General features: G+C 41.3%; 2 protein-coding genes across 5 annotated transcripts in view; one reads left to right on the forward strand and one right to left on the reverse strand.

Annotated features, from left to right (window-relative positions):
• The window catches only part of FKBP9 (FKBP prolyl isomerase 9), a 47910-nt gene extending 38419 nt beyond the window's left edge, over positions 1 to 9491 (forward strand). Inside the window, exons 8-10 of the mRNA XM_029234319.1 lie at positions 4120 to 4265; positions 5901 to 6064; positions 8928 to 9491. Of these exons, the coding sequence (XP_029090152.1) occupies positions 4120 to 4265; positions 5901 to 6064; positions 8928 to 9104 (487 nt within the window). The 3' untranslated portion in view covers positions 9105 to 9491. The remainder of the gene's footprint in view (positions 1 to 4119; positions 4266 to 5900; positions 6065 to 8927) is intronic.
• Positions 9492 to 13543: 4052 nt separating this feature from the next.
• Positions 13544 to 23617, reverse strand: part of NT5C3A (5'-nucleotidase, cytosolic IIIA) — a 41312-nt gene continuing 31238 nt past the window's right edge. For 2 of the 4 annotated variants that reach the window (XM_029234199.1, XM_029234201.1), the window contains 8 exons: positions 23179 to 23277; positions 21788 to 21857; positions 20751 to 20797; positions 19436 to 19521; positions 17878 to 17967; positions 16349 to 16511; positions 15547 to 15747; positions 13917 to 14641 (listed from right to left, as the gene is read on the reverse strand). In XM_029234199.1, coding sequence (XP_029090032.1) covers positions 14540 to 14641; positions 15547 to 15747; positions 16349 to 16511; positions 17878 to 17967; positions 19436 to 19521; positions 20751 to 20797; positions 21788 to 21857; positions 23179 to 23277 — 858 coding nt within the window. In that variant the 3' untranslated portion in view covers positions 13917 to 14539. Of the gene's footprint in view, positions 14642 to 15546; positions 15748 to 16348; positions 16512 to 17877; positions 17968 to 19435; positions 19522 to 20750; positions 20798 to 21787; positions 21858 to 23178; positions 23278 to 23617 lie in introns of all 4 variants that reach the window. The other 2 variants (XM_029234202.1, XM_029234200.1) reach the window with 2 other exon arrangements.

Consider the following 23617-nt stretch of genomic DNA (forward strand, 5'->3'; position numbering starts at 1 on the left):
TTCCTTACACCTAGACCAGAGCATAGTACAAAGGGAGTACTTTATAAATGTTAAGTGATTGAGATGAATCTGAAAATATATTACTAGGAATCAACAGTGTATACTAGTATCACACAGGTAAAAGGAACTTTCCTTCTTATGTATCGGAATCTTCAGAGGTATCTATAAGTTAATACACTATTCTCTTCTTTGGGAAAGAAACATTTTTGGCCTTTTTAAAAATTTTATTTACTTTAGGCTGCATTGGGTCTTCGTTGCTGTGCACGGGCTTTCTCTAGTTGTGGTGAGCGGGGGCTACTCTTTGTTGCGGTGTGCTGGCTTATTGCGGTGGCTTCTCGTTGCGGAGCACAGGCTCTAGGCGCGTGGGCTTCAGTAGTTGTGGCACACGGGCTCAGTAGTTGTGGCTTACGGGCTCTAGAGTGCAGGCTCATCAGTTGTGGCACACGGGCTTCAGTAGTTGTGGCGCACGGGCTTATTTGCTCCGTGGCATGTGGGATCTTCCCGGACCAGGGCTCAAACACGTGTCCCCTGCATTGGCAGGCAGATTCTTAACCACTATGCTAACAGGGAAGTCCCTGTTTATTTTATTTGTTTATTTTTGGCTACATTGGATCTTCGTTGCTGCGTGTGGGTTTTCTCTAGTTGCAGCGAGCAGGGGCTTATCTTTGTTGCGGTGCATGAGCTTCTCATTGTGGTGGCTTCTCTTGTTGTGGAGGACAGGCTCTAGGCATGTGGTTTTCAGTAGTTGTGGTACACGGGCTCAGTAGTTGTGGCTCGTGGGCTCTAGAGTGCAGGCTCAGTAGTTGTGGTATGCGGGCTCAGTAGTTGTGGCTCGTGGGTTCTAGAGCACAGGCTCAGTAGCTGTGGTGCATGGGCTTAGTTGCTCTGCGGCATGTGGGATCTCCCCTGACCAGGGCTCGAACCCGTGTCCCCTGCATTGGCAGGCGGATTCTTAACCATGGTGCCATGCAGGGAAGCCCTCAGTCTTTCTTTATGTCTCCATATAAGTACACCCATTTTTGTACTGAGCCTGACTTAGATTCCCAAGTTTAGTCTTGAGGAGAAAGAAGGGCTTCATATAAATATGTGCTACTGCATTTATTCTAGATGGGGAGGGTCTTCTTTCCCTCTCACGCGTACCTCTGCCTTCTAGCTTCAGGTGACAGAGTGTGGCTGGGGAGAGCCAGCGTGGAGAGCCTGAGGGACATACTCCTCAGAGCATTCTCTCTGGTGCTATGAGATCCGGTATCCTCAGGCAGTTAACGTTATTTCATGAGATCTAAAACATGCTGGTTGTTAGAAGCATCATTTTATGTGTCTCAAGAAAGTAAGAACACTGCCAAAAAACAATGAGATGATGTCAATTGTAAGATGTATCCCAAATCAAGAGATATTAAAATGTGAAAAAAATATGCATTATAGAATCAAGGAAATATGCTCTAGGTTCTGGGGCCCAGATTTACAGGGACCTGGCTTGCAACAAACCTCTTTGCACTGATGATTAGACAGTGAGGAAGAAGCATGGCTTGTAGTTGTTTTGGGAACAAGTGAGCTTATGCATGGGAAAACTAGGTTAGAACAGTCTGTAAGGCCGATGGCTAGCTGTCATTGCTCTGGCCAACGTTCATATTCTTGTCTGGTGCTCCTGTGGCCTTGGAAAGGGAAGTGGGGGCGGGAAATGAACAAAGGAATTTCTTCTCTGGTGGGTTCAGGATACGCTTCTCACGTGGGGTGGGGAGAATCAGTCTTCCTGCTTCTAATGTGTGTTTGGCGGATGCACAATATTGTTACAGAGCATCCGGGAGCCACGTGATGCTCCTTCCTCTTCTCAGAAACTCCATTCTGAACCACTTGAGTCATTTGTGTCACGTGTAAATTGACACAGAAGAGCAGTGTCTGGGCGTCCCTGCTGGTCTCCGCTGGGTGGAAGCTTCAGAATAATGGGATAATGGGAAGTGTGGCAGGAGACTGCTTACCGGGGTGTGGGAGAGGAGCTCCTTCTGGAAGAGGGGATCTGGTCCCACCCCAAGCCCACATGGGCTCTGTAAACAACGAGGCAGGTGCTGCTGTGGTTGCTCGTTCATCAGCGCTAGAAGAATCCATGATGGAGAGGATAGAGGGGAATGTGGGTGGAGAGCCAGAGGGGGCAGCCTGCAGGCAGGAAGCAGGAAGCTTGCAATGAATGGGAAGTCGGGAATGCACAGAAGGAATGAGGAGAATGTCTGAGAGAAAAACTGCAAAATAAAAAATAAAAATGATGACTTGAGGAAAAAGAATTAGCAGGGTTTTCAGAGATGACACATGAAAACAAATTGCTTGCTTGGAGGATTTTTTTTTTAAACTTATTTATTTTTGGCTGTGTTGGGTCTTCGTTGCTGCGTGCGGGCTTCCTCTAGTTGCGGTGAACGGGGGCTACTCTTCATTGCGGTGCACGGGCTTCTCATTGCGGGGTTCTCTTGTGGAGCACGCACGGGCTCTCGGCGCATGGGCTCAGTAGTTGTGGCGCACGGGCTTACTTGCTCCGCGGCATGTGGGATCTTCCCGGACCAGGGCTCGAACCCGTGTCCCTTGCATTGGCAGGCGGATTCTTAACCACTGTGCCACCAGGGAAGCCCTTGGAGGATTTTTTTTAATGTATGTTGAAACTGGCCTCAGAGAAGAGTAAACGTTTGTTATTTGATAACTAAATGAGTTCTCAAATATTCTGTAAGACTTTGAAACCCTGTAGTCCCACGGGAAGTTCCCCACGGTCCCTGGAGAGAGGCAGTGTGAGGGCGCCTCTGTGCCGCTGACAAAGGAGGGATTGTGTGTGGGGCAGGACAGAGGACCCGCCTGCCCTCCCGCAGGCCTGGGGCCAAGGCATCCTGTGCCAGAAGTGGCTTTGTTTCTGCTTCCTCCCAGGTAGGACAAATGCAAACGCGGTTTTAATTTGCTAGCTCCAGAGAAACAGCCGGGCCCTGGGAACCAGCTTGAGGAGGGAAGGAGGCTGCGGCCCTGCAGCCAGGGGAGGCTGGGAAGCCTGAGAAGGGGAGGTGACCAGGGGCAGTCCCTTCCCTGTTGTCACCACTTGGTGATGGCCATCAAGGGGGCGCCAAGATATCCAGGAGGCTTTTCTTCCTCGCCATTGAAGAACATTCCCACTGTTTGCCTTTAGGATGTGATAAGAATGCCATCAATTTGGAAATAGATTTACTTTCAGTAATGAATGAGGTGATTGAGCCAAGTTTTATTTGTTTAGATTCCCCTGGGACCTTGGGCATCAAGGATAATTAACACCATGGCCCAAGTTCACAGTTCTTTTTCTGGAGTCATAGGCTATTACAGGCACAAGCACTTCACACTCTCAAGGCCATCCATTTATTGAGCTCTTCATGCTTGCTCTCTGCCGTGCCAAGCATATTATTTACTATTTGAAACCTGTGCAATAGCTGTTATTATCTCCATTTTATAGATGAGGAAAACTGAGAGATTATATTTTCTAGGGTCAAATTAGATTTGACCAGGATTCAAACTCGGGTCTTGCTGAATCCAAATACCAGGACCTTAACTACATTATGTATTTTTAAAATTCTCATGGAAATTTCTGACTAGCTACAACACTGACTAAAACTTAGAGAAAAATTGCAACACCAATACAAAGAACTTCCCCGCTACGCCGAACCATTGGTGAGAAGGTTGCCACTATGATGGCTCTTCACCTCTGAAGACTTTAGTGTGTATTTCCAACAGAGGTGGACATTCTCCTACATAATTAAATTAAAATCAGGAAGTTAATGTTGATACATTACTTTTAATCCTCAGACCCCACTTAAGTTTTGCCAGTGTTCCAATAAGGTCTTTTAAAGCAAAAGGATCCATTCCAGTATGTCCAAAACTCTCAAACTCTCGAACTCCCTTAGTCTTCCTTTGATTTTTACCTTGACACTTTTGAAGGTTATGGGCTGGTTGTTTTGCAGAATGTCCCTCAATGTGGGCTTGTCTGATGTTTCCTTATGATTCCATAGGGGTTCTGTATCTTTGGCAGAAAGATCACAGAAGTGATATGTTCTTCTCAGGAGGATACTTTTAAGTACCAGTGGGTTCATGGCCTAACCAGGGACTCTTCTGTTTCATTTTTAGGTGGAACTTAGGTAAAACGTATAATATTGTTCTGGGATCTGGACAAGTCGTGTTGGGAATGGATATGGGTCTCAGAGAGATGTGCGTTGGAGAGAAACGGACTGTGATCATTCCACCCCACCTGGGCTATGGGGAGGCTGGTGTGGGTGAGTATGCAACAATGTTAAAAGGTGTTTGGGGCACATTCACCATCTGTATTTTGTGCTTATTTAGAACCACAATATGTTTCTTCCATTTAAAACCCAAAGACTGTGGGACTTTTTTTTTTTCTAATTTAGTTTTGGTTGTGTTGGGTCTTCATTGCTGTGCGTGGGCTTTCTCTAGTTCCAGCAAGCGGGGGCTACTCTTCCTTGTTGCGGTGTGCGAGCTTCTCATTGCCGTGGCTTCTCTTGTTGCGGAGCATGGGCTCTAGGCGCACGGGCTTCAGTGGTTGTGGCTCACGGGCTCTAGAGCGCAGGCTCAGTAGTTGTGGCGCACGGGCTTAGTTGCTCCGCGGCATGTGGGATCTTCCCGGACAAGGGCTCAAACCTGTGTCCCCTGCATTGGCAGACGGATTCTTAACCACTGCGCCACCAGGGAAGCCCGGGGACTTTTATTTAAGTATTTAGCATTTTTGTTTCAAGACCCCGTGAATTCGGTGTTGGTGCCACGTTAAAGGGATTAAGCAGGGGTTTCTGTGAAATAAACCTTGGCTCTTCAAACCCACATGTGGGAAATGTCCCTCAAAGGGCTTGCCAGGTGACTTCTCTTAGGTGAGCCAGGTGCTTCCTTGGGGAACTGTTTCCCAGGACACTGGAATGCTGAACCTATAAGCTATCCAAGGAGATTTCCTTGTGGAAGAGATTGGTTTCAAGTTCTGGAAATACTGGCGTTACGTTGCCCTCACAGCTGTTACGGTTTACTTCATGATTTGGGCCAAAATGAGCCCTCCTCATGGGGGTGGGTGGGAACCCCTTCTTTTTCAGTTTTTATGCCCCTACTGTCTGGAGATGGAGGAGATGGGAAGTGCTAACTTATAGAAGTGATAAGCACTTTGGATTTTCTTTTTCAAAATTTTTAAGTAATTGTAAAAGATACTCTCTGCTAATGCCCCCAATCGGAGAAGAAACACTTTAAAAAATATGTTGTATATCCTGTATGACCATGCTCCTATGATATAGATTATAGTTATAATATATAATTTAAAATAATGCACATTTATAGTCACATACTTATAAGTTCTTTTGGGCTCATACTACATATACTGTTGTAGAATTTGTGTTTACAAATCATATCCTGGATCATGATTTTAAGGCATACTGTATTATTCTTAAAGTTCAGCGGTAAGATTTATTCAAAAGTTCAAGCACCATTGTAGTCTCTGCTAGTGGCTTTTAAACTTTTTTCACCAAGACACAGTAAGAATTACATTTTATCTCCCAATCTGTGTTACACATAAGCATGAAATTTTACCTAATATACATATCCATTTAATTTTATATATAAAATTAAAACTAAGTTTCATAAAACAATACCTATCCTTTCTATGTGCAATGTACTCTGATTTTATTCTATCCCTTAATTTAAAAAAATATTGGTCACCATTCTCTAAACTGATTTTGAGACTCACTACCCACAGTTTGGAAAAACCACTCACTGATTGATGCTGAACTTTCTTGCTTTTGCAAGAGATGCCTCTGTCCATGAGGCAGCTAGAACCGGGGTGGCCGGCGGGGGGGAGGATGAGAGGGGCGTGCCCTCCTTCTCGTTGCTAACACCCCCTCCTCCCGTTGCTGCGGCAGATGGAGAAGTGCCCGGCAGTGCTGTGTTGGTGTTTGACATCGAGCTGCTGGAGCTCGTGGCTGGCCTGCCGGAGGGGTACATGTTCATATGGAACGGCGAGGTGTCAGCCAACCTCTTTGAAGACATTGACAAGGACGGCAATGGAGAAGTCCTCCTGGAAGAGGTAACTGACTTTTTGAAGGGAAGTGGGACCCAAGGAGCTCAGGGAGCCTCACTGGGCCGGGGTACCCATCCGGAATGTGAAGCCTCTCAGAGCGAGGACAGCTGTGCTTGCTTGTGATGCTGGTAGCCTTCATGCTCATGTACCAAGCACTTGCACACACACAGCCTCTAAGTTGAGCTCACAACTCCTCTTTGAAGAAACCGAGGCCCTGAGAGCTTCAGGGCTTGGCTCCAGGTCTCACAGCTCGGATTCAGCTCTTCATTCCTGGGTGCTCACTGCGGCCTGCACTGTGCTAAGTGTTTTTCACATATATTATCTCTCTTGGCCTTCACAACAGCCTTGTAATCATCCCTATTTTTCAGAAGAAGCAGCTGTGCACAGAGAAGGTAAATGACTTCCCCAAGGTTGCACAGCCATCCGGCGGTTTGTACACATCCCCGTCTGGAGCATCTGGATCCTGTGTTGTTTCTCCTGCATGAGACACCCCTTTGTGGAACTGGGCAATAGAGTCCTCCGTCTTGTGACAGCCCCAGGGAATTCCAGTTCTCTGCCTGTTCCACGTCTGCTTATTCAAGGACGTGGCTCCAGCCTTCTCCCGTATCTCTCTTCTGTCATCATCTCCCCAGCAACTGGACCGTTCACATTAGCCCGAGAACATGCTGCTATTTTCCCTTCTCTTAATACATCTTTCCATTTCTTTTAGGTCTTTGCTCCCTTTACAGCAAAAACCTCAAAAGAGTTGTCTGTCCTCCCTGCCTCCAATTCCTTTCCTTCTAATCCATTTCACACCCACTCCTGTTGGGTTTTTATCCCTTCGCGCCACTGAACCTGGTCTCACTAAGGCGCTGAACCTTACTTACTCTTACTTCAGCACAGCTGTCTCCTTTCCCTGGCTTCCACAGCACAGTTTCTCTGTGTTCCTTCTACCTCACTGGTAGCTCCTTCTCAGGAGTCTTCTTCCTGGGCTCTTCGGGTGGAGGCTAAGTCCTGAACTTGAGCTCTTCTCCCCCTTTACATCACACCCTTGGTGGTCTCCTCCAGTCCCATGGCTTTACCATCTTTGTCCTGTGACTTCCAGACGGGCAGCTCCGGGCTCATCTTCTCTCCACTTCACACTCAGGTATCCAACTGCCCACTTGATATCTTCATTTATTGAACCCCCAATATCCATCCCCCCGAACTTGCTTCACCCAAAGCCTTCCCCATCTCATTCGATGGCATCGCTGTCCTTCCAGTTGCTCAGGTGAGAGCACTCAGTCATCTCTGACTCCTCTCCTCCTCTCACAGGCTAGAATAAATCCATCAGGAAATTATTCTAGCTCTATCTTGAAAGTATATCCAGAAGCTGCCCACTTCTCATCACCTCTACTCCATAGCATCTCAGTCCAGTGCCCACCACCTCCCGCTTGGACCTCTACGAAGGTCTTCTTGCTCTTACCCTTGCCCCTCACAGCAGCCAGAGTGATCCTTCTAAAATATAAGTCAGAGCATGGCCTGCTTCATCTCAGAAGCCTGCAGAAGCCTCCTGTTGGGCTGCATCCCGCAGGCCTGAAAGCCTTGTAGTTGCCCAGCCTTGAGACTGAAGAAAGAGCCTAGAGACAGCAACAGAGACATCAACAACTTATTGGACAGGGGTATCATACAAGTCTGCAGCAAAAGGTCCTGCAGCTACCCCCTACGACTGTGTACGGCAGACAGGAGGCAGGACATAACAGGAATCTCCGTTACCTGGGGGAGAAGGCCACCATTTATAGGGGAATTGACATCAGGTTGGCTTATCAGTTACCAGGGAAACCAGCAGCTGGGGCATGTCCCTCACAGCCCCAGGTTAACGACCATCACGAGGGCAGAGGTTTCCCTTTACTAAACTAGCAGGTGGAGCCATTCTGGCCTAAGGATTGGAACAATCACTCACTGGGGCAGGGGGCAAGCATGTTCTTGTGAGTAGGGTGTAGGTGAAGCAGAGACTGGTCAAACAGGGGATGTACAAAGACAAGAGAACAGCCATCTTGAGTGGCCTGACCATACATCCCCCTATTTCCAAAGTCTTTGCAATGCCCCACAAAGGCCCTCCACCACCTGCTTGCCGTAACCTCCTCTCCAACAAGTCTCCCTTTGCTGTCCTGTAAACACACTGGGCATGTCCACCCCGGGCCTTTTTACCAGCTGTTCTCAGCTCAGACACTTCCCCTAGATAACTGTTGGGCTTGTTCCCTCACCTCCTTCAAGCCTTTGCACAAGACTCTTTCGCATTAGGGTTTTACCCTGACCACCAAATTGATACTTCAACCCGTTCCCCTAACTGCACTCTGGATCTTCCTTACTTGGCTCTACTTTTTCATTTTTCTGGAGCATTTTACTTTCTAAGTTAACATGTAGTTTACTTACTTTTTAAATGTTCCTTTTTGATCATGTATCTAGTCCACTAGCATGTGCTAGAATTGCAAGGGCAGGATGTTTTGCTTGTTTATTGATATATCCCCAGGGTCTAGGATGGTGCTTAGCACACAGTAGACAATAAGTTTTTATTGTATGAATGAATGAATGAATGAACGAGAGGCGAGGGTGGTTAGGGGATTGGCCTTTGGTGGAAAACTAAGTGTTGATTTGGGGAAAAGGGATAGTTCCAGTGGTTGCTCTGTATTGGCTGCCTGGGACCTAAGGGCTCCTGGAGTTATTTTGGCAGGGGTTTTTTAACCTGCATCTGGAGGAAAAAACCCGGGTCGTGTAGCTCAGAAGATTTTGTCTGTTCTGCTGGCTCAGACTCAAATTCCCCCATCGCCCTTGGGCTGCTCTGTTCAGGCTCCAGCTTGGTGTCCTCAGCTGCTGTATCTCATGGTCTGTCCTGCCCCTTTCTCTCCAGTTCTCAGAATACATTCATGCCCAGGTGGCATCTGGCAAAGGGAAACTTGCCCCTGGATTCGATGCTGAGATGATTGTGAAGAATATGTTCACCAACCAGGACCGGAATGGAGATGGGAAGGTCACAGCTGAGGAGTTTAAACTCAAAGACCAGGAGGCAAAACACGACGAACTCTAAACCTGATATGAGCCACTTGTGTGATGCCAAGCCCCCTGTTGTGGCAGAACGTGCAGTGAAGGTGTGAGGGTCTCTCAGAAGGGGAATCGTCAGCAAGTAGTAGGTGGGTCATATAGTACTTGGGACATACATCGGGGTGGGTTGATACACATGGTGAGAATTTTAGGCTGATGCCGGTGATACTAAAAAAATCAGTGCGGGTGCCTTAGCATGGGTTGTGTAGAATATTGAAAATGCTGCATTGTCAGCAGTTTCGTGAGCCTTCTGGGTAGTTTTGTTATTAAAGGAAAATAGTGTCATACAGAAGTTATAATCATCTTGGAGGGAACAGAAGAACACGTGTCTAGGATATTTACATAAAGAGGATTAAAAATGTTTTTAACTTGCTGGTGTTTTAAAATTATTCTCCAGATGGCTAGAAGAGACAGAGGGCATGCCCCAGCAGGATTCCCATACAGCCCCAGAAAGGTTTTCCCAATGGCCCGTATGGGCCCTGGTAATGCCCAACCTCCACCGTGCCTCTACTCACACACACACACAGACACAGACGACACACACACACACACACAGGTGTGCTCTTCTAGTTAATCATACCCCACCTCACTGTGGTCCTCCCATTGGCTAGGTAACTTGGAGGTTAAAAAGAAAATCAGTGGACCAAACAAAAGGCATCTTGGACCATGAGTAGAGAATTTGATTCTGCATTTGTCACATAAGATTATCTTCTTCACTCTTGCTTATTCCCATCACTCTATCCCATAGCACCCTCTCTTCTCACCCTGAATCCTTTGATCAGATATAGATACACATAGGGCTGGTAGCTAAGCCTAGCTCCAGAGTTATCTCACCGTGGCCAAGATGGAAATGTCATCCCAACAGGTGAGCATAGACAAAGTGACATATTTCTGCCTCTCATTCGTGTCCTAGAGAGGGAGGTGCCCTAAGGCCTGGGAGCCCCTCTCTGCATAGGAGAAGGACACTGTACCTGCTGGCCTGTCCCCACGTTATGCAGTAACCACCTTGCTGCCTCATGTCCTCTGTTCCCAAGTGGTGGTGGCACTCACCCTGCATTTACCAATGATTTTCCTTTTGAAACAGCTTTGTTTTACTAATTTAAACTATTTTGTACTGATGTAGCCCTGAGATAGATAGTTCCTGAAAATGCTGTGCACTCACTCAATGGAATAAATGTTGGAAGATGACTTTTTCATAAATAAAATATTGAATTATATCATCAGGTTTTGTGGTATTTTATCTGAAGTCTCATTTTTCCCATGAGAATACACCATGCCATCAGAATCCCCTTGATAAAAACTCAGCAGGACTGAACTGGAAGAAGTGGAAGATTGCCGTACGGTATATAGGGGATGTATCAGTCAGAGTCCTGGCTGCAAACACACCCTCATGTGGGACTTCTGAAGAGAAGCTAATGAAAGTACTCTTTACCGAAGTGTGGGCAGGGCTCAGGGGGCCCAGTAAGGATGTCGAGGTACCCATGACTGCTGTTGGCCAATGACAGTAGGAAGCTCTTCCACCCTTGGGCCTCAAGGGTCCAGGGGAGCCTGGGTGCGGCTGCCTGGTAGGAGCTGGTAGAGGGATGCAGCCACTCCCAGAGCTGTGGCTGGCAGTGGAGCAGAGTACTGAGGGGGGAGACACCCATCCTCTCTGTCCTGCCACTGGCTCCCATTAGCTGAAGCCAACCCGAAGCCAGAGGGCAAGGAGCTCAGGGGCTGGTGTTCTCAGGGATCAGTGTTTTGGGGTGCAGAGGAAGGTGGAGAATGACCAGTTGGGGTTGGGTTGGAAGCAAATGGAGAATAAATGGCACAAGTATAGGGAAAAAACTATACATATATGGCTTTTTAAAGAGCAAATGTTCTGGTTTACTCTTTGCAGAAGCAACTTCAGGGACTCTGTGTGCTTTTGGGAGGGGAAGGAGGTGCCCATGGCCTTCCTGTCTGTTCCCTAACCCTCTTCTACGGTGCACACAGTCACTCAGCCTTTTCATTTAACAGAATTCCTTAAGGGCACTACATACGTTTATGATCTGCTAAACTGAACTGCTCTTTGGAATGCGTTTGACCTGTAGCACTTCATTACACTTACCTTACGTATCTTCATGAAGATAAACATCCTGTGCTTGTTCTCTACCCTAGATCTTTAGATGGTCCTGTTTGAATTTCTTCACTGGCTGTTTTCTATAGTGGTGGAGACAGGTTGGCTGAATAAAAAATAAGTTTCTCTGGGGAAATTAAGGACTGTGGGCCTTAGAGCTTCAAGAATGGAGGGAAACTTTAGCTTGTATTTGTTTTTGTATTTAAACTGCCTACCTGACTGCTGAACTGGGACACTGGTCTCTTCTGGCCTTCAGACTCCGACTGAAGTCTCGGCTCTTCTTGGGTCTCTGTCCTGCAGGCTTTTGTTGTTCAGCTTTACTGAGGTATAATTAACAAAACTGTAAGACATTTCAAGTGTATGTGATGATTTGACATAAATGTACATTGTGAAAGGATTCCCCCATCTACTTAAATTAACATATACATCACCCATCACCTTTTTTTTTGGAGAACGTTTAAGTTCTACTCTTAGCAAATTTCAGCTATATGATAGCGTTATCAACTATAGTCACCATGTTATACATCAGATCCACAGACCTTATTTATCTTATAGCTGGAAGTCTGTATCCTTTTTTGTATTTCCCCCACCCTCTAGGCCCTGGTAACCACTTTTTTACTGTTTCTATGACTTCAACTTATTATTTGTTGATTCCACATATAAGTGATACCATGCAGTATTTATCTTTCTAAACCTTTGACTTACTGAGTGCTGCCTGGCACTTCCATTCTTTCCGTTGCTAAGGGAACATATGCATTTTGTTAGGGAAGTTGGCCCGACTGCAAGATTATACATAAGCACTTTAATATCTTAGGTTTCTAGGAACAGAGCTGCTTTCTTTGAAAGTTGCTTTCTTTCTTCCCTTGGATATCTTAGGGTCCGGAGTCTTTTTATAAAATAAGAATACTGCTCTCGATTATTTATTGCTAGTTGCAGATATTATTAAAATAGTGTTTGATTCTGTGTGGTCATCCTTAATGTTGGAATTTCAATAGGTCAGGGGAATTCCTTCCAGCTTACAGTGGCCATATTTAAATCTCATTGAAATGCAGACAACATCCAGATTTATAGTTCCCAAAATTTCTCCTCTGAGCTCTAATCTGCCTATGGTATCTTCTCCTATATATCTCACAGGCATCTCAAACTGTGTGTTCAAAATAGAATGTATATTCCCACTCCCTTCCCAGCACCTTCCATCCAAGCCTGTTCTCTCTCATTCTTCTCTTGTACCCATTTGTTCAAACCAGACACCTGGGGTCACCCTATTCTCTCACCCCACATGTTTAATCCAACAGCAAGTTTTGCCATTTCTGAACTGGTAATGGCTAGAAGAGGCTGTAGAGACTGCTCTCATGGCTTTCATTTTAAAGGGAGGTGATGACCTATAGTCTTAGTAAAGGACTGAGCAATGACTAGAATGCAGGTCATAACTTCAGTATTCTTTACACTTACACCATGCAGTGTGCTTATTTGTGGAAGCATATTACAAATCCTTTGGAAAATAGCCAATATGGCAAGCTCTAATAGCAAATACAGGAGTAAAGAGCTCTCATTAGATAAGGGATTCCCAACTTTTTCTATGTGAAAAAGTCCTCCAGGTAATTGATACTCCCATGCCATGCTATCTGCTTTAAAGCAAGAAACTTGGTTTTGAGTTCCATTCTGGAAATACCCAAGAAGGGAACAGTCTACTTTGTGCCACCGAGTACTTTGTTTCACTGTTTATTATAAAAAGGAGAAGTAGTGATGGAAGATAAGGATGGGCTGCAGGAAAAAGGTTTGCATCACAAGACCTTGCCTCCCTACCATATTCGACTGGACTAGAGATTACTGACCACACTAGATGTCCAGAACCAGCTGGATCATGCTTTGTCTGTATCACAGCTCACATGCTAAGAAAACCAATAGACTCTGCAGTTCAAGGGCTAGAAGTCAGGGTCAAATTTATCACAATGGTAGGCTTCCCTGGTGGCACAGTGGTTAAGAATCCGCCTGCCAATGCAGGGGACATGGGTTCAAGCCCTGGTCCGAGAAGATCCCACATGCCGTGGAACAACGAAGCCCGTGCGCCACAACTACTGAGCCTGCGCTCTACAGCCCATGAGCCACAACTACTGAAGCCTGCACGCCTAGAGCCCGTGCTCCACAACAAGAGAAGTCACCGCAATGAGAAGCCCGCGCACTGCAACAAAGGGTAGCCCCTGCTCATCGCAACTAGAGAAAGCCCGCACGCAGCAACGAAGATCCAACACAGCCAAAAATAAATAAATAAAATAAATAAATTTATTTAAAAAAAAAATTTATCACAATGGCAAGTCTAAGCCTTGTGTAAACCATTATGGGGCAGCCAAAACTCAGAATGGGAAGTCAGACTGCACAGAGGAATGTCAGTTCCTAACCCTGAAGTACTCCGTTTTAGTCAGCATGAGACCCAGTTATATTTTGTTTTCTGCCTATGGCTGTTTCTGAAACGTTTAGACTTTCAATATAGTACTTCTTTTACTAATATTTTCAATGGGGGAAAACAACTTTCCTAGGCCCCATTATTTTCTGAAGGACAGATTAAATTTTCTCTACAAAAATCTTTTTATTTTTATAGTGTGTAAATCTGAAAATAATCTAAATAGCCACTATGACAAGGACATTAGGATTCATACATCACACACAAAAACATGGCAGATTTTGCTGAATGAATAATAATAGTCTTGACAGAGTTAAAAAGGCTTTTCATTTCATTTTTATCATCAGTGCTTCAATATAGAACATTTTGTAATGATTAGTAGCATGTAGATACCAATAGATTTTTTTTCAAACATCAAATGCCAATATTTTTTGGTAAATATCGATTTTCACCAAAATAACCAAACGTAACACAATTTTAGGAGATGATTAATACCATCAGCATAATTCACCCAAATTATAAAAATGACAACACTTAAAATCATGCACGTTATTTCACCATTTCATAAAACTTTTTAAACGTCTACAAACTTTCCCAATGTAAAAAGACTTCTCAAAAATGTCATAATAACATTAAGCTACAAAATTCACTATGGAAATGTAGGGAGTTATTCTTCAAATTTTTGCTCTAAGTTTTTTTTTAATCTGTTAAAAAATATAGTGAGGAGTGTGTTGAGAGAGATGGAGAAAAAGGAGCTTCCAGTTGATGGATTCAATCAATCTGAAAATACTTCTGTAATATAGAGGAAAAACTTCAAGATCAAGAATATATTATAGATAAAATCTTTTAACAAGATGAACAGATGAGCAGCTCTTGCATCAATTGTACCCACAGGTGAGAGGTCTTCTTGAAGAATGCTTGTTTATAGAATCTTCTGTAAGATAGAGTTGGCTACATCCAATGATTCATCTTTTACTAGAACAATATCATAAGAGTCCATGTACTTTTCTAAAAGCTCATCCACCTAATCAACAACCAAAAAAATCACAAAAATTAAATTAATATGCAGGGGGGAGAAGTAAATAATCTCAGTATAAATCTCACTGCTATGTTAAATCTTTTGGGTAAAATGTTGTAAATTAATTTGCTTTCATAAAACCTTTGAAATACTTTCAAAATTTTAAAACTCAATGATATAGGAAGTTTCCCACATGGTGGCTTTTCTTCTGAAATGATTTCTCTCTAGCCCAGTGGTTCTCAACTGGGGAGACAGTGCCCAAGGAACATTTGGCAATATCTAGAGACATTTTTGATTCTCAACTAGGGAATGATATGGGCTTCTAGTGGGGAGAGGTCAGAGACGCCTCATTTAGAATGTACACTCTCCCTCCCCTATAGCATGCATATGTACATACCAACTCCTTTAATCATTACAAAAGTAAAGGGATAAAGAGAAATCAAAATGTCTCTAAAATAACTGGGGCTTCCCTGGTGGTGCAGTGGTTAAGAATCCACCTGCCAACGCAGGGGACATGGTTTTGGGCCCTGGTCTGGGAGGATCCCACATGCCGCAAAGCAACTAGGCCCATGCGCCATAACTACTGAGCCTGCGAGCCACAACTACTAAGCCCACGTGCCACGGCTGCTGAAGTCTGCGCGCCTGGAGCCTGTGCTCCACAACAAGAGAAGCCACCGCAATGAGAGGCCCGTGCAGTGCAACGGGGAGTGGCCCCCGCTCGCCGAACTAGAGGGCCCGTGCGCAGCAACGAGGGCCCAGCGCAGCCAAAAATAAATAAATTAAATAAATAAATTTAAAAAAGAAAAAGTCTCTAAAATAACTAATTTCTCAGGCACCTTTGGTAACGATTGTCTATAAAGTTTTATCCTAATTTTTTTCTAAAGAAAATTAAATCACATCTATATACTTACTCTATCATTTAGATATCCAATTTTCAGAATGTGTTCAACATTGGCTACTCCATCTGCCATTTTTAAGTCCCCTTGGGAGTCTCCCAGCAGAATTATGTTGCTATTGTTTTTTAGTTGATTGAAATATTCCGTATTCTTCAAGGATCCATCATGTTTGTTAAACACATGAATTAGTTCTCCCTTAAATCCTCTGAGCAGCCCCTGTTAAAAATATAAATCCTCTGAAACAATAGGTTCTGCAAGTTCTACTTGTTGTATTTTTACATTCATGATAGGTAAGAAGGGCTCTGAGAAGTTAATGACTTCCTAGAGACCACTTTAAATGCATTGAAAACCATTGAAAAACCATTGAAAACCACTGAAAGCACAATGCTTTGAAAACCCAATTTTTACTTTTCATTTGTTTCCCAACCAAAAGGTCTCATTTTATGTATGTCATAATATATTGTCTTTCTTAGAACTCATTCAAATAATGTCAGTTCTAATTCACTTTTTTTCCCCATCTATGGATATTAAGTGTTCAGAATTGCTGCATTAAATTACTTTAAAAGAAGTTTTACTTATTTTATTATTAGTCTGCAGCTTCAGAAACAGAAGGGTATATTATTATTATTTTTGGTATATTATTTTTAAAACATGGATATAGATATAATCCTGGGAGAGATGATGATTTCCAGAGCAGGCCTATCAACTTGGCCTAGTTTAATGAATATACATTAAATAATAAATTAAAATGCATTTACACGATTAAAATATTTTCTGATACTAAAATTAATCATGAAGAATGATTTGCTATTCTTACATTGTCATCAAAATCCATGAAGTTGGACACTACTTTGACATTTGGATAATAAACACCAGCTTGACGGATAACCTCCTCTAGTACATCACCGATACCAGCTGAGAATATGAACACAGGAATACTGTACTGTTGCAGCTTATCAAAGAAATTCTCATATCCTTCCCTGTAAGATGGAGGTAAGAAGTGAGTGTTAAAGAGCAAGGTATATCTCCTTTTCACCTAGAAGTTATAAAAGCTAAATATTTCTACTTGATTCTATGGCTCATTTATATTCTCATTTCAAAATACTGCCCAAGAGGGCTGTTACTGTTGTCTGTGACACTACTGCAAGTTTTTCAAACTGGTTAGCTTTTTATCCTCCTTTCAATAAGTTCTAACAGTACAAATTAGATGATTTTAGACTTGCACTGAATATGGATATAAACCTACAGTTCAGAATGTATATCATTTTACAGCAAATAATTGAAGCACACCTTGAAAAACCCACAAAAGGTGAGCTGGAAGACCTCCTGCTTGTCATCTTACTCATCTACTCCTTATTGTAAGAAAAGCAGAGTGGTGTATTCTCTTTACATCTGGCATCTCTCTTACCTAAGATGTGGCAGCCATAGGTAATGTCTTGATCTTAAAATCAAAACTCATTTTACTCTTAATGCACTATAGGTTAAGCTGCTTACAAAGGAATGAAATACTTACTAGCTGTCCTCACACTCTTTCTGACAATTTAATGCTTTGCTCCTTAGAAGCAGATTACCTTAAAATGTAGCATCATCAAAAAAAAAAAAAAAGAGAAAAAAAGAAATATCATCATATTCACCCAATGAATTGAAAAATTTAAGAGGTGGTAAACAGTACTGAAAATAAGCTTAAAAATGTTTATAAGGCTTCCCTGGTGGCACAGTGGTTGAGAGTCCGCCTGCTGATGCAGGGGACGCGGGTTTGTGCCCCGGTCCGGGAAGATCCCCCATGCTGCGGAGCGGCTGGGCCCGTAAGCCATGGCCGCTGAGCCTGCGCGTCTGGAGCCTGTGCTCCGCAACGGGAGAGGCCACAGCAGGGAGAGGCCCGTGTACCACAAAAAAAAAAAGTTTATATAATTCATATATTACAGATATTTTTATTACCTGCTAAAACATATTCGCCTTTCCTAGAGATAGTAGTTTTCAAGGGGAGTTTGAGAATTCAGAAGGCAGATCATGTAACAGAAACAGACTTATGAGCTTAAAATCCTTTTCAAGTTGATTTATAAACATTCCTTTCATATTTCATGTCTTTCAAAAGTATTTTGCTAAAATATTTCAAAATGGTCTTAGTTTCATAAATTTTTAAGTTAGTCTTGAAATTATCTAATATGTCATTCTACATTCCTTATCTTACCACTGTTTTATGATAGGTGGCATATTTTGGATATGTTTTTATAGGTGATATTTTATAGATTATTTTAATAAAAAAACACACTTGAATACATATATAACAACAGTTCAAGTCCGTAGACAATTAATAACAACAAAAAAAACACCCGAGAAACTTACTTGAGCATAATGTCAGATTCTTCCACAATTTCTTTAAGTTTGGCTTTTGGTAAAGCCTGTTCAACAAGCAAACCATGTGATTTAGTATACCTGGAAAGTATAAAGAGAATATCAATTAACAAAGAAAAAGAGAATATCAATTAAAGCAAATTAAGACTATTATCTTTATTAAAAAGCATTCTTCAGTATGAGAAAATGAGCATTTCATTTATCGTAATTTTGAATTTAAATTTTAGAGATTTAAATTCATCACTAATGAATGTTATACCCCACGTGTCTCGAAATGTGATATGCATGTTCTTACTGTATTTCCCAGTTCTCGAAGTCTGGTTTAATTTAAATGTGTTAATAAGATAATGAAAGGATACAAGGTGTAACTCTGTCCTCAGTCTACAGATAAAACTGAATTGAAGCTAGGGAGGCAAAATCATTTCTCTGATTGCAGTGAGAATTAGAGCTAAGCCATTTTTTCCCACCTGTTTGTGGTCTGAATTTTCATGAAGAGCCGAAGTACTGAAGATGTTGCCTAGTGAGCCGGAGAAAATTCTTGCTATGGAAATTTTTATATATAGGTGCTTTGTAATTACATAAAACCACCTATAATTATAGCATCTCAGTATAATAGGCCTTTAGAACCTCTCTAGCTGATATCTAAAAATCCACCTATAATATTCCTAAGCGACCCTCCTCTCTGAGTCAGCTCCCATCATGTTAGTGAGCTCATTCTCCCAGGGAAGTTTATACCATTGCTAGAAAATTCTAATTGCTGGACAGTCCTTTCTTTCATCATGTTGAAATCAGTTGGCTTAAGCCTTCCAAGTCTAGTTCTGTTCCGAGAGGCATGTAGAGTAAGTCTAACCTCTTTTCAGTGTTTCATACCATAAACACTAATTAAGTGTGCAATGTATTCAGGTTAGGTAATGGGATAATGAAAACCAGTAACATCATTCCTAGTCTCTTGAGACTAAAACCACAAGTTGTTGCTTCTCAAATCAAAGCATCCTCTCTATTCCTTAAAATCTTCCTCAAATGGGATGGCTCCAATTCCTGTGATTATCTTAGTGGACTCCTTTGACACAGACTAAGTTTGTCAACATTTCTCTTAATAGCATTCTCCCAGGACTCAACACAATGCTTCCACTGTGGTCTGCTTGGAATGCTGCATTTTGATTAATGCAACCAACATCAGAGGCTCATTTCTCAGTAACTATGTCACCTGCTGGCTCCAACTAAGTTCAGAGTCAACTTAAATCCTAATTCTTTTTCTTTATACATTCAGCCACATCTGTCCATATACTTAAAAAATTTTTCTTCTTTTTAATTTAAGGCTTGAATGCAGGATTTAAATTTATTCCCACTGATCTTCATATTAACAAAACAAATTCTAGACTGTTGCGGTGATTAGAGAATTCGAGTTCATTTTGTCATATTTAATCACTGCTCTAACTCACTGGATAATCTATGAATCTATTTATATACAGTACATGGGAAAACCATTAGTTGTAACTGTAATGTTATTTTATATTTTTAAACCTCCCATCACCGAATACACACTTACCACTCTACTATATAAGGGTACTTCTCTTCTACAGTAAGAACAGGATCAATTTCAATAGCATAATACTTTTCCTTTAGTTGCAGTAACTAGAAATAAGTGAATAACAATCATTAAGACTACAGAGTTGTCATTAAGCTGCTTAGTTTTACAGAAAGCAAAACAATGTAAGCAAGTGTTTTCCACAAACTGCTTTATATGGTAAAGATTAGATCATGCCTAACTAATGCATAGATCCACTGAAGACATCTTTGTTGGTCTTAGTTTACATATAACTAAATATACCTGCAAAAAGTTACCTTGCTTTTTCGGGGGCTTCCCTGGTGGCGCAGTGGTTAAGAATCCGCCTGCCAATGCAGGGGACACAGATTCGAGCCCTGGTCTGGGAAGATACCACATATCGCGGAGCAATTAAGCCCGTGCGCCACAACTACTGAGCCTGCACTCTAGAGCCCATGAGCCACAACTACTGAGCCCGTGTGCCACAGCTACTTAAGTCCATGTGCCTAGAGCCTGTGCTCTGCAACAAGAGAAGCCACCTCAATGAGAAGCCCGCGCACCGCAACAAAGAGTAGCCCCCACTCTCCGCAACTAGAGAAAACCTGCGTGCAGCAGCTAAGACCCAACATAGACAAAAATAAATAAATAAAATAAATAATAATTTAAAAAAAAGTTACCTTGCTTTTTTAAAGTACTTTCAGGTCAGTAATTCAGTGAAACCAGTAATCAAATTATCACTACCAAAAAACTCTTGTTCTCCTATGAAAGTATTCAATTTGATTCATATTTGGAGTCTTATTTGTTAAAATAGACACAGATAGACACTTACTCAAGGAAGTAGAGAACTGAGCCAGTTTCCTGATCAATTTAAGGGGACAAAATACATAAAACCACAGTACTTTTTTTGGCTGCAAGGCTTGTGGGATCTTAGTTCCCCAACCAGAGATCGAACCTGTGCCCCCTGCATTGGAAGCTCGGAATCCCAACCGCTGGATGGCCAGGGAATTTCCATCACAGTATTTTTGTTTTAATTCTCCAGTTAATGTAAGGACACCAGAATATTTTGGTAATCTATTAAAAGTTTCTCATGTAAGTTTTATTGTTATTGTTAAAAAGTTACTGTTAATTTTTTCATTAAAATAAGTTGGGAGCATATAGTCCATACAATAAACCTAAGATCTGTGAGTGTTTACTATGTGCCAGATATGGCTATAAGCACTTTGCAACCATTCTTGTCTGTATGAATGAACCTGAAAAAACTCTCAGCAAAAAGGGTAATGAAGTTTTTGAGTAACTCTGGATTATAGTTAGTGTTTACCTTTTCTCGACATTCATCTGTAATTAGCTTACAGTTGTCAATGACATCTAAAGAAAGAAAGCAAACTAGGCATTAAAAAAAATACTCTGAACTATATTCAATATCCTGGGAAAAACCATAATGGAAAATAATATAAAAAAGAATGTATATATATGTATAACTGAGTCACTTTGCTGTACAACAGAAATTAACTAAACATTGTAAACCAACTATACTTCAATTAAAAAATAAATTTAAAAAAAGAAAAGAAATACTCTGATGCTACTAGTTCTATAAATAACATTACTTTTAACTTAAATGCCAAGTCAAGTAGCATGGTCATTACAACTTTTGGTGTTAGTGCTGTAATTCACATGGCATTCCTAGAGAATCTAATGGTTTTAAAATCTAAACCTTGGATCTAAAGCTTTTTTCCTACATTTGGGATTACTTGATTAGAAATTCTCCAGAGAGGAATTACTGGGCCAAAGGGTACAATTTTTAGTAGTTTTAAAAAATAAATTATCAATGATTTGTCGAATTACACATGTTCCAACAGTTAGTGAGAGGGCTTATATCAGGTTAAAGAGTATTATTTTAAAAACTCACTGCCAAGTTTGGAAACCAAAAATGGTATATTATCCTAACAACAGATTTTAACTGGATACTTATTTAGTAACTCACTCTTTTACTTAGTTTATCAATGACACAAAAATTTAGTAACATTCCTAGAAAACACAAAGCATTTGATAAATCTATTTCTTTAGGCTAATTCAAAGTTTAAATTCATTTAAATATTTCCTGAGTAGACCACATTTGGGAGAAAAATTTCAGAAGTCTTCATTCCTCTTGCAACCAAAACCATACAGGAAAACAGCCATTTATGTAACATGGGGAAAACAAATCCTAAAAATATAATAATAAAATAATAAGGCTCCCTCACTTTCAATGTCCATAAAGAAGAAAAAACCCCAAGCAATCTCATAGATAATACAGGTAGAAAAGGAATTTAAAATAATGATTAATTTCATAAATTTGTTTATGAATGCCACACTTACTATGACATGATGGGCATCTTTTCCCTCTGTAGGAAAATCGACTCAGTGTCATATCAAAGTCTGTTATTATCTGTAAGAAAAGGGAAAAAGGCATTACAAAATTACAGCTACCAAGGCCAGACACTTAATGCACATTTCCTAGAGGCATAAGACTGTGTTCTGTCCCTGCCCTCCACTGTAGGTTATTCGGTCTACACTGAGATTTCTAATGCAGTTCATATATCAAGTCCTGAGAATTTCCATAACTACAAGGTGAACCTTAAGTGCCCCAGCACTGTCGCCAAATAAAATCTGACTAATCGGTATAGGAATTTGCACTCACAGGTAATATGGTTACTATTCCTGACAGCAATAAAACATTGCACAATTTCAACCTACTTGGTCAATGTACAAAAATGCAGTGGAAGCAAACTATATGAAGCTTTTCATTATTGAAACTGTTACATTCTTGAGTTAACTTGTCTATTTAGGTAAACTCTACCAATGAATGAATGATACGTAGCAACAGTTTACCAACTCTTGAAACTTAGGAGACTGGGCTAAATATTTTTTCAGAAATGTTTAAAAAAAAGAATAAGTTTTTACTGAATATCCAGACTGTTGATTTAATTTACACGTAAAACATTCCTTTAAAAAAAAAGGAAAAAATTAAAATAAAAGTTATCTATCTCCTAATAAAGTTACATTTTACTTTGAACTACTATGATTTATTTTATTTAAAAAATTCTTTTGGCTGCGGTGGGTCTTCGTTGCTGCATGCAGGCTTTCTCTAGTTGCGGCACACGGGATACTCTTCATTGCGGTGCGCGGCCTCCTCATTGCGGTGACTTCTCTTGTTGTGTAGCATGGGCTCTAGGGCGTGCAGGCTTGAGTAGTTGCGGTGCGCGGGCTCAGTAGTTGTGGCGCACGGGCTTAGCTGCTCTGCAGCATGTGGGATCTTCCCGGACCAGAGCTCAAACCTGTGTCCCCTGCATTGGCAGGCAGATTCTTAACCACTGTGCCACCAGGAAAGTCCTGAACTACTGTGATTAATTAAATTAAAAGAACAACTTGAAACTGTACACATTTTAAAGAATATTATATTATTAATATTAATATTTTACTTAAGATGGTTTAATACTTATGCATAGCACTAGTTAGCTTAGCACTTAATATTAAAGAAAAGCTAAATTTATCTCAAGGCTACTAATTTTGTTTGTTTCCAGTGGGTCATTCTGAGTATTTTAGACCAATTCTAGATATATCTCTTAGATTTTACATTCCAAAAGGATGGGCGAAGCTTGCTATCGAAACTTTCTTTACTTAGATTGTAGCAACACATAGGATGAATGAGTCTGCTTGAACATGAAAAATAAAGGTTTAATACTTAAGGCTTCTTGATAATTATTCACCTGAAGTTTGGCAGGTCCTCCTTTGATAAGACCACAGATAATTTCTTCTACTCTTGTAGGATTCTTGATGCGAACTGAATTTTTCTGGAATTCTGGCATCTAAAAATCAAAGAAATTAATTAACTATTTTTAATTCCTTTTTCCCTAGGTTCCTTTGATACTAAGCAGAATAATATAAAAAGCTTATATTCTTTAAAGATGTAAAAATGTTGGGGCATTATTTTTAAAAAAGCAAACCACCATATCAAGTTGCCATTTATACAAAAAATTTTAAAGCACATCAGTAGTTTCCATCTAGAAGATTAAGGCAAAACTACATTTGTAATACATTATCAGAAAATGCAATTTTTCTAATTATAAAAGTCATGCATGTTTACCACAGAAAAAAACCAAAGTATAAAGAAATAAAAATTGCCTGTAATTCTACTGCCCAAGGATA

Source organism: Monodon monoceros, unplaced genomic scaffold (genome assembly GCF_005190385.1).
Source record: "Monodon monoceros isolate NGI ecotype Baffin Bay Population unplaced genomic scaffold, NGI_Narwhal_1 Super_Scaffold_2, whole genome shotgun sequence".
NCBI classification, from domain to species: Eukaryota; Metazoa; Chordata; class Mammalia; order Artiodactyla; family Monodontidae; genus Monodon; species Monodon monoceros.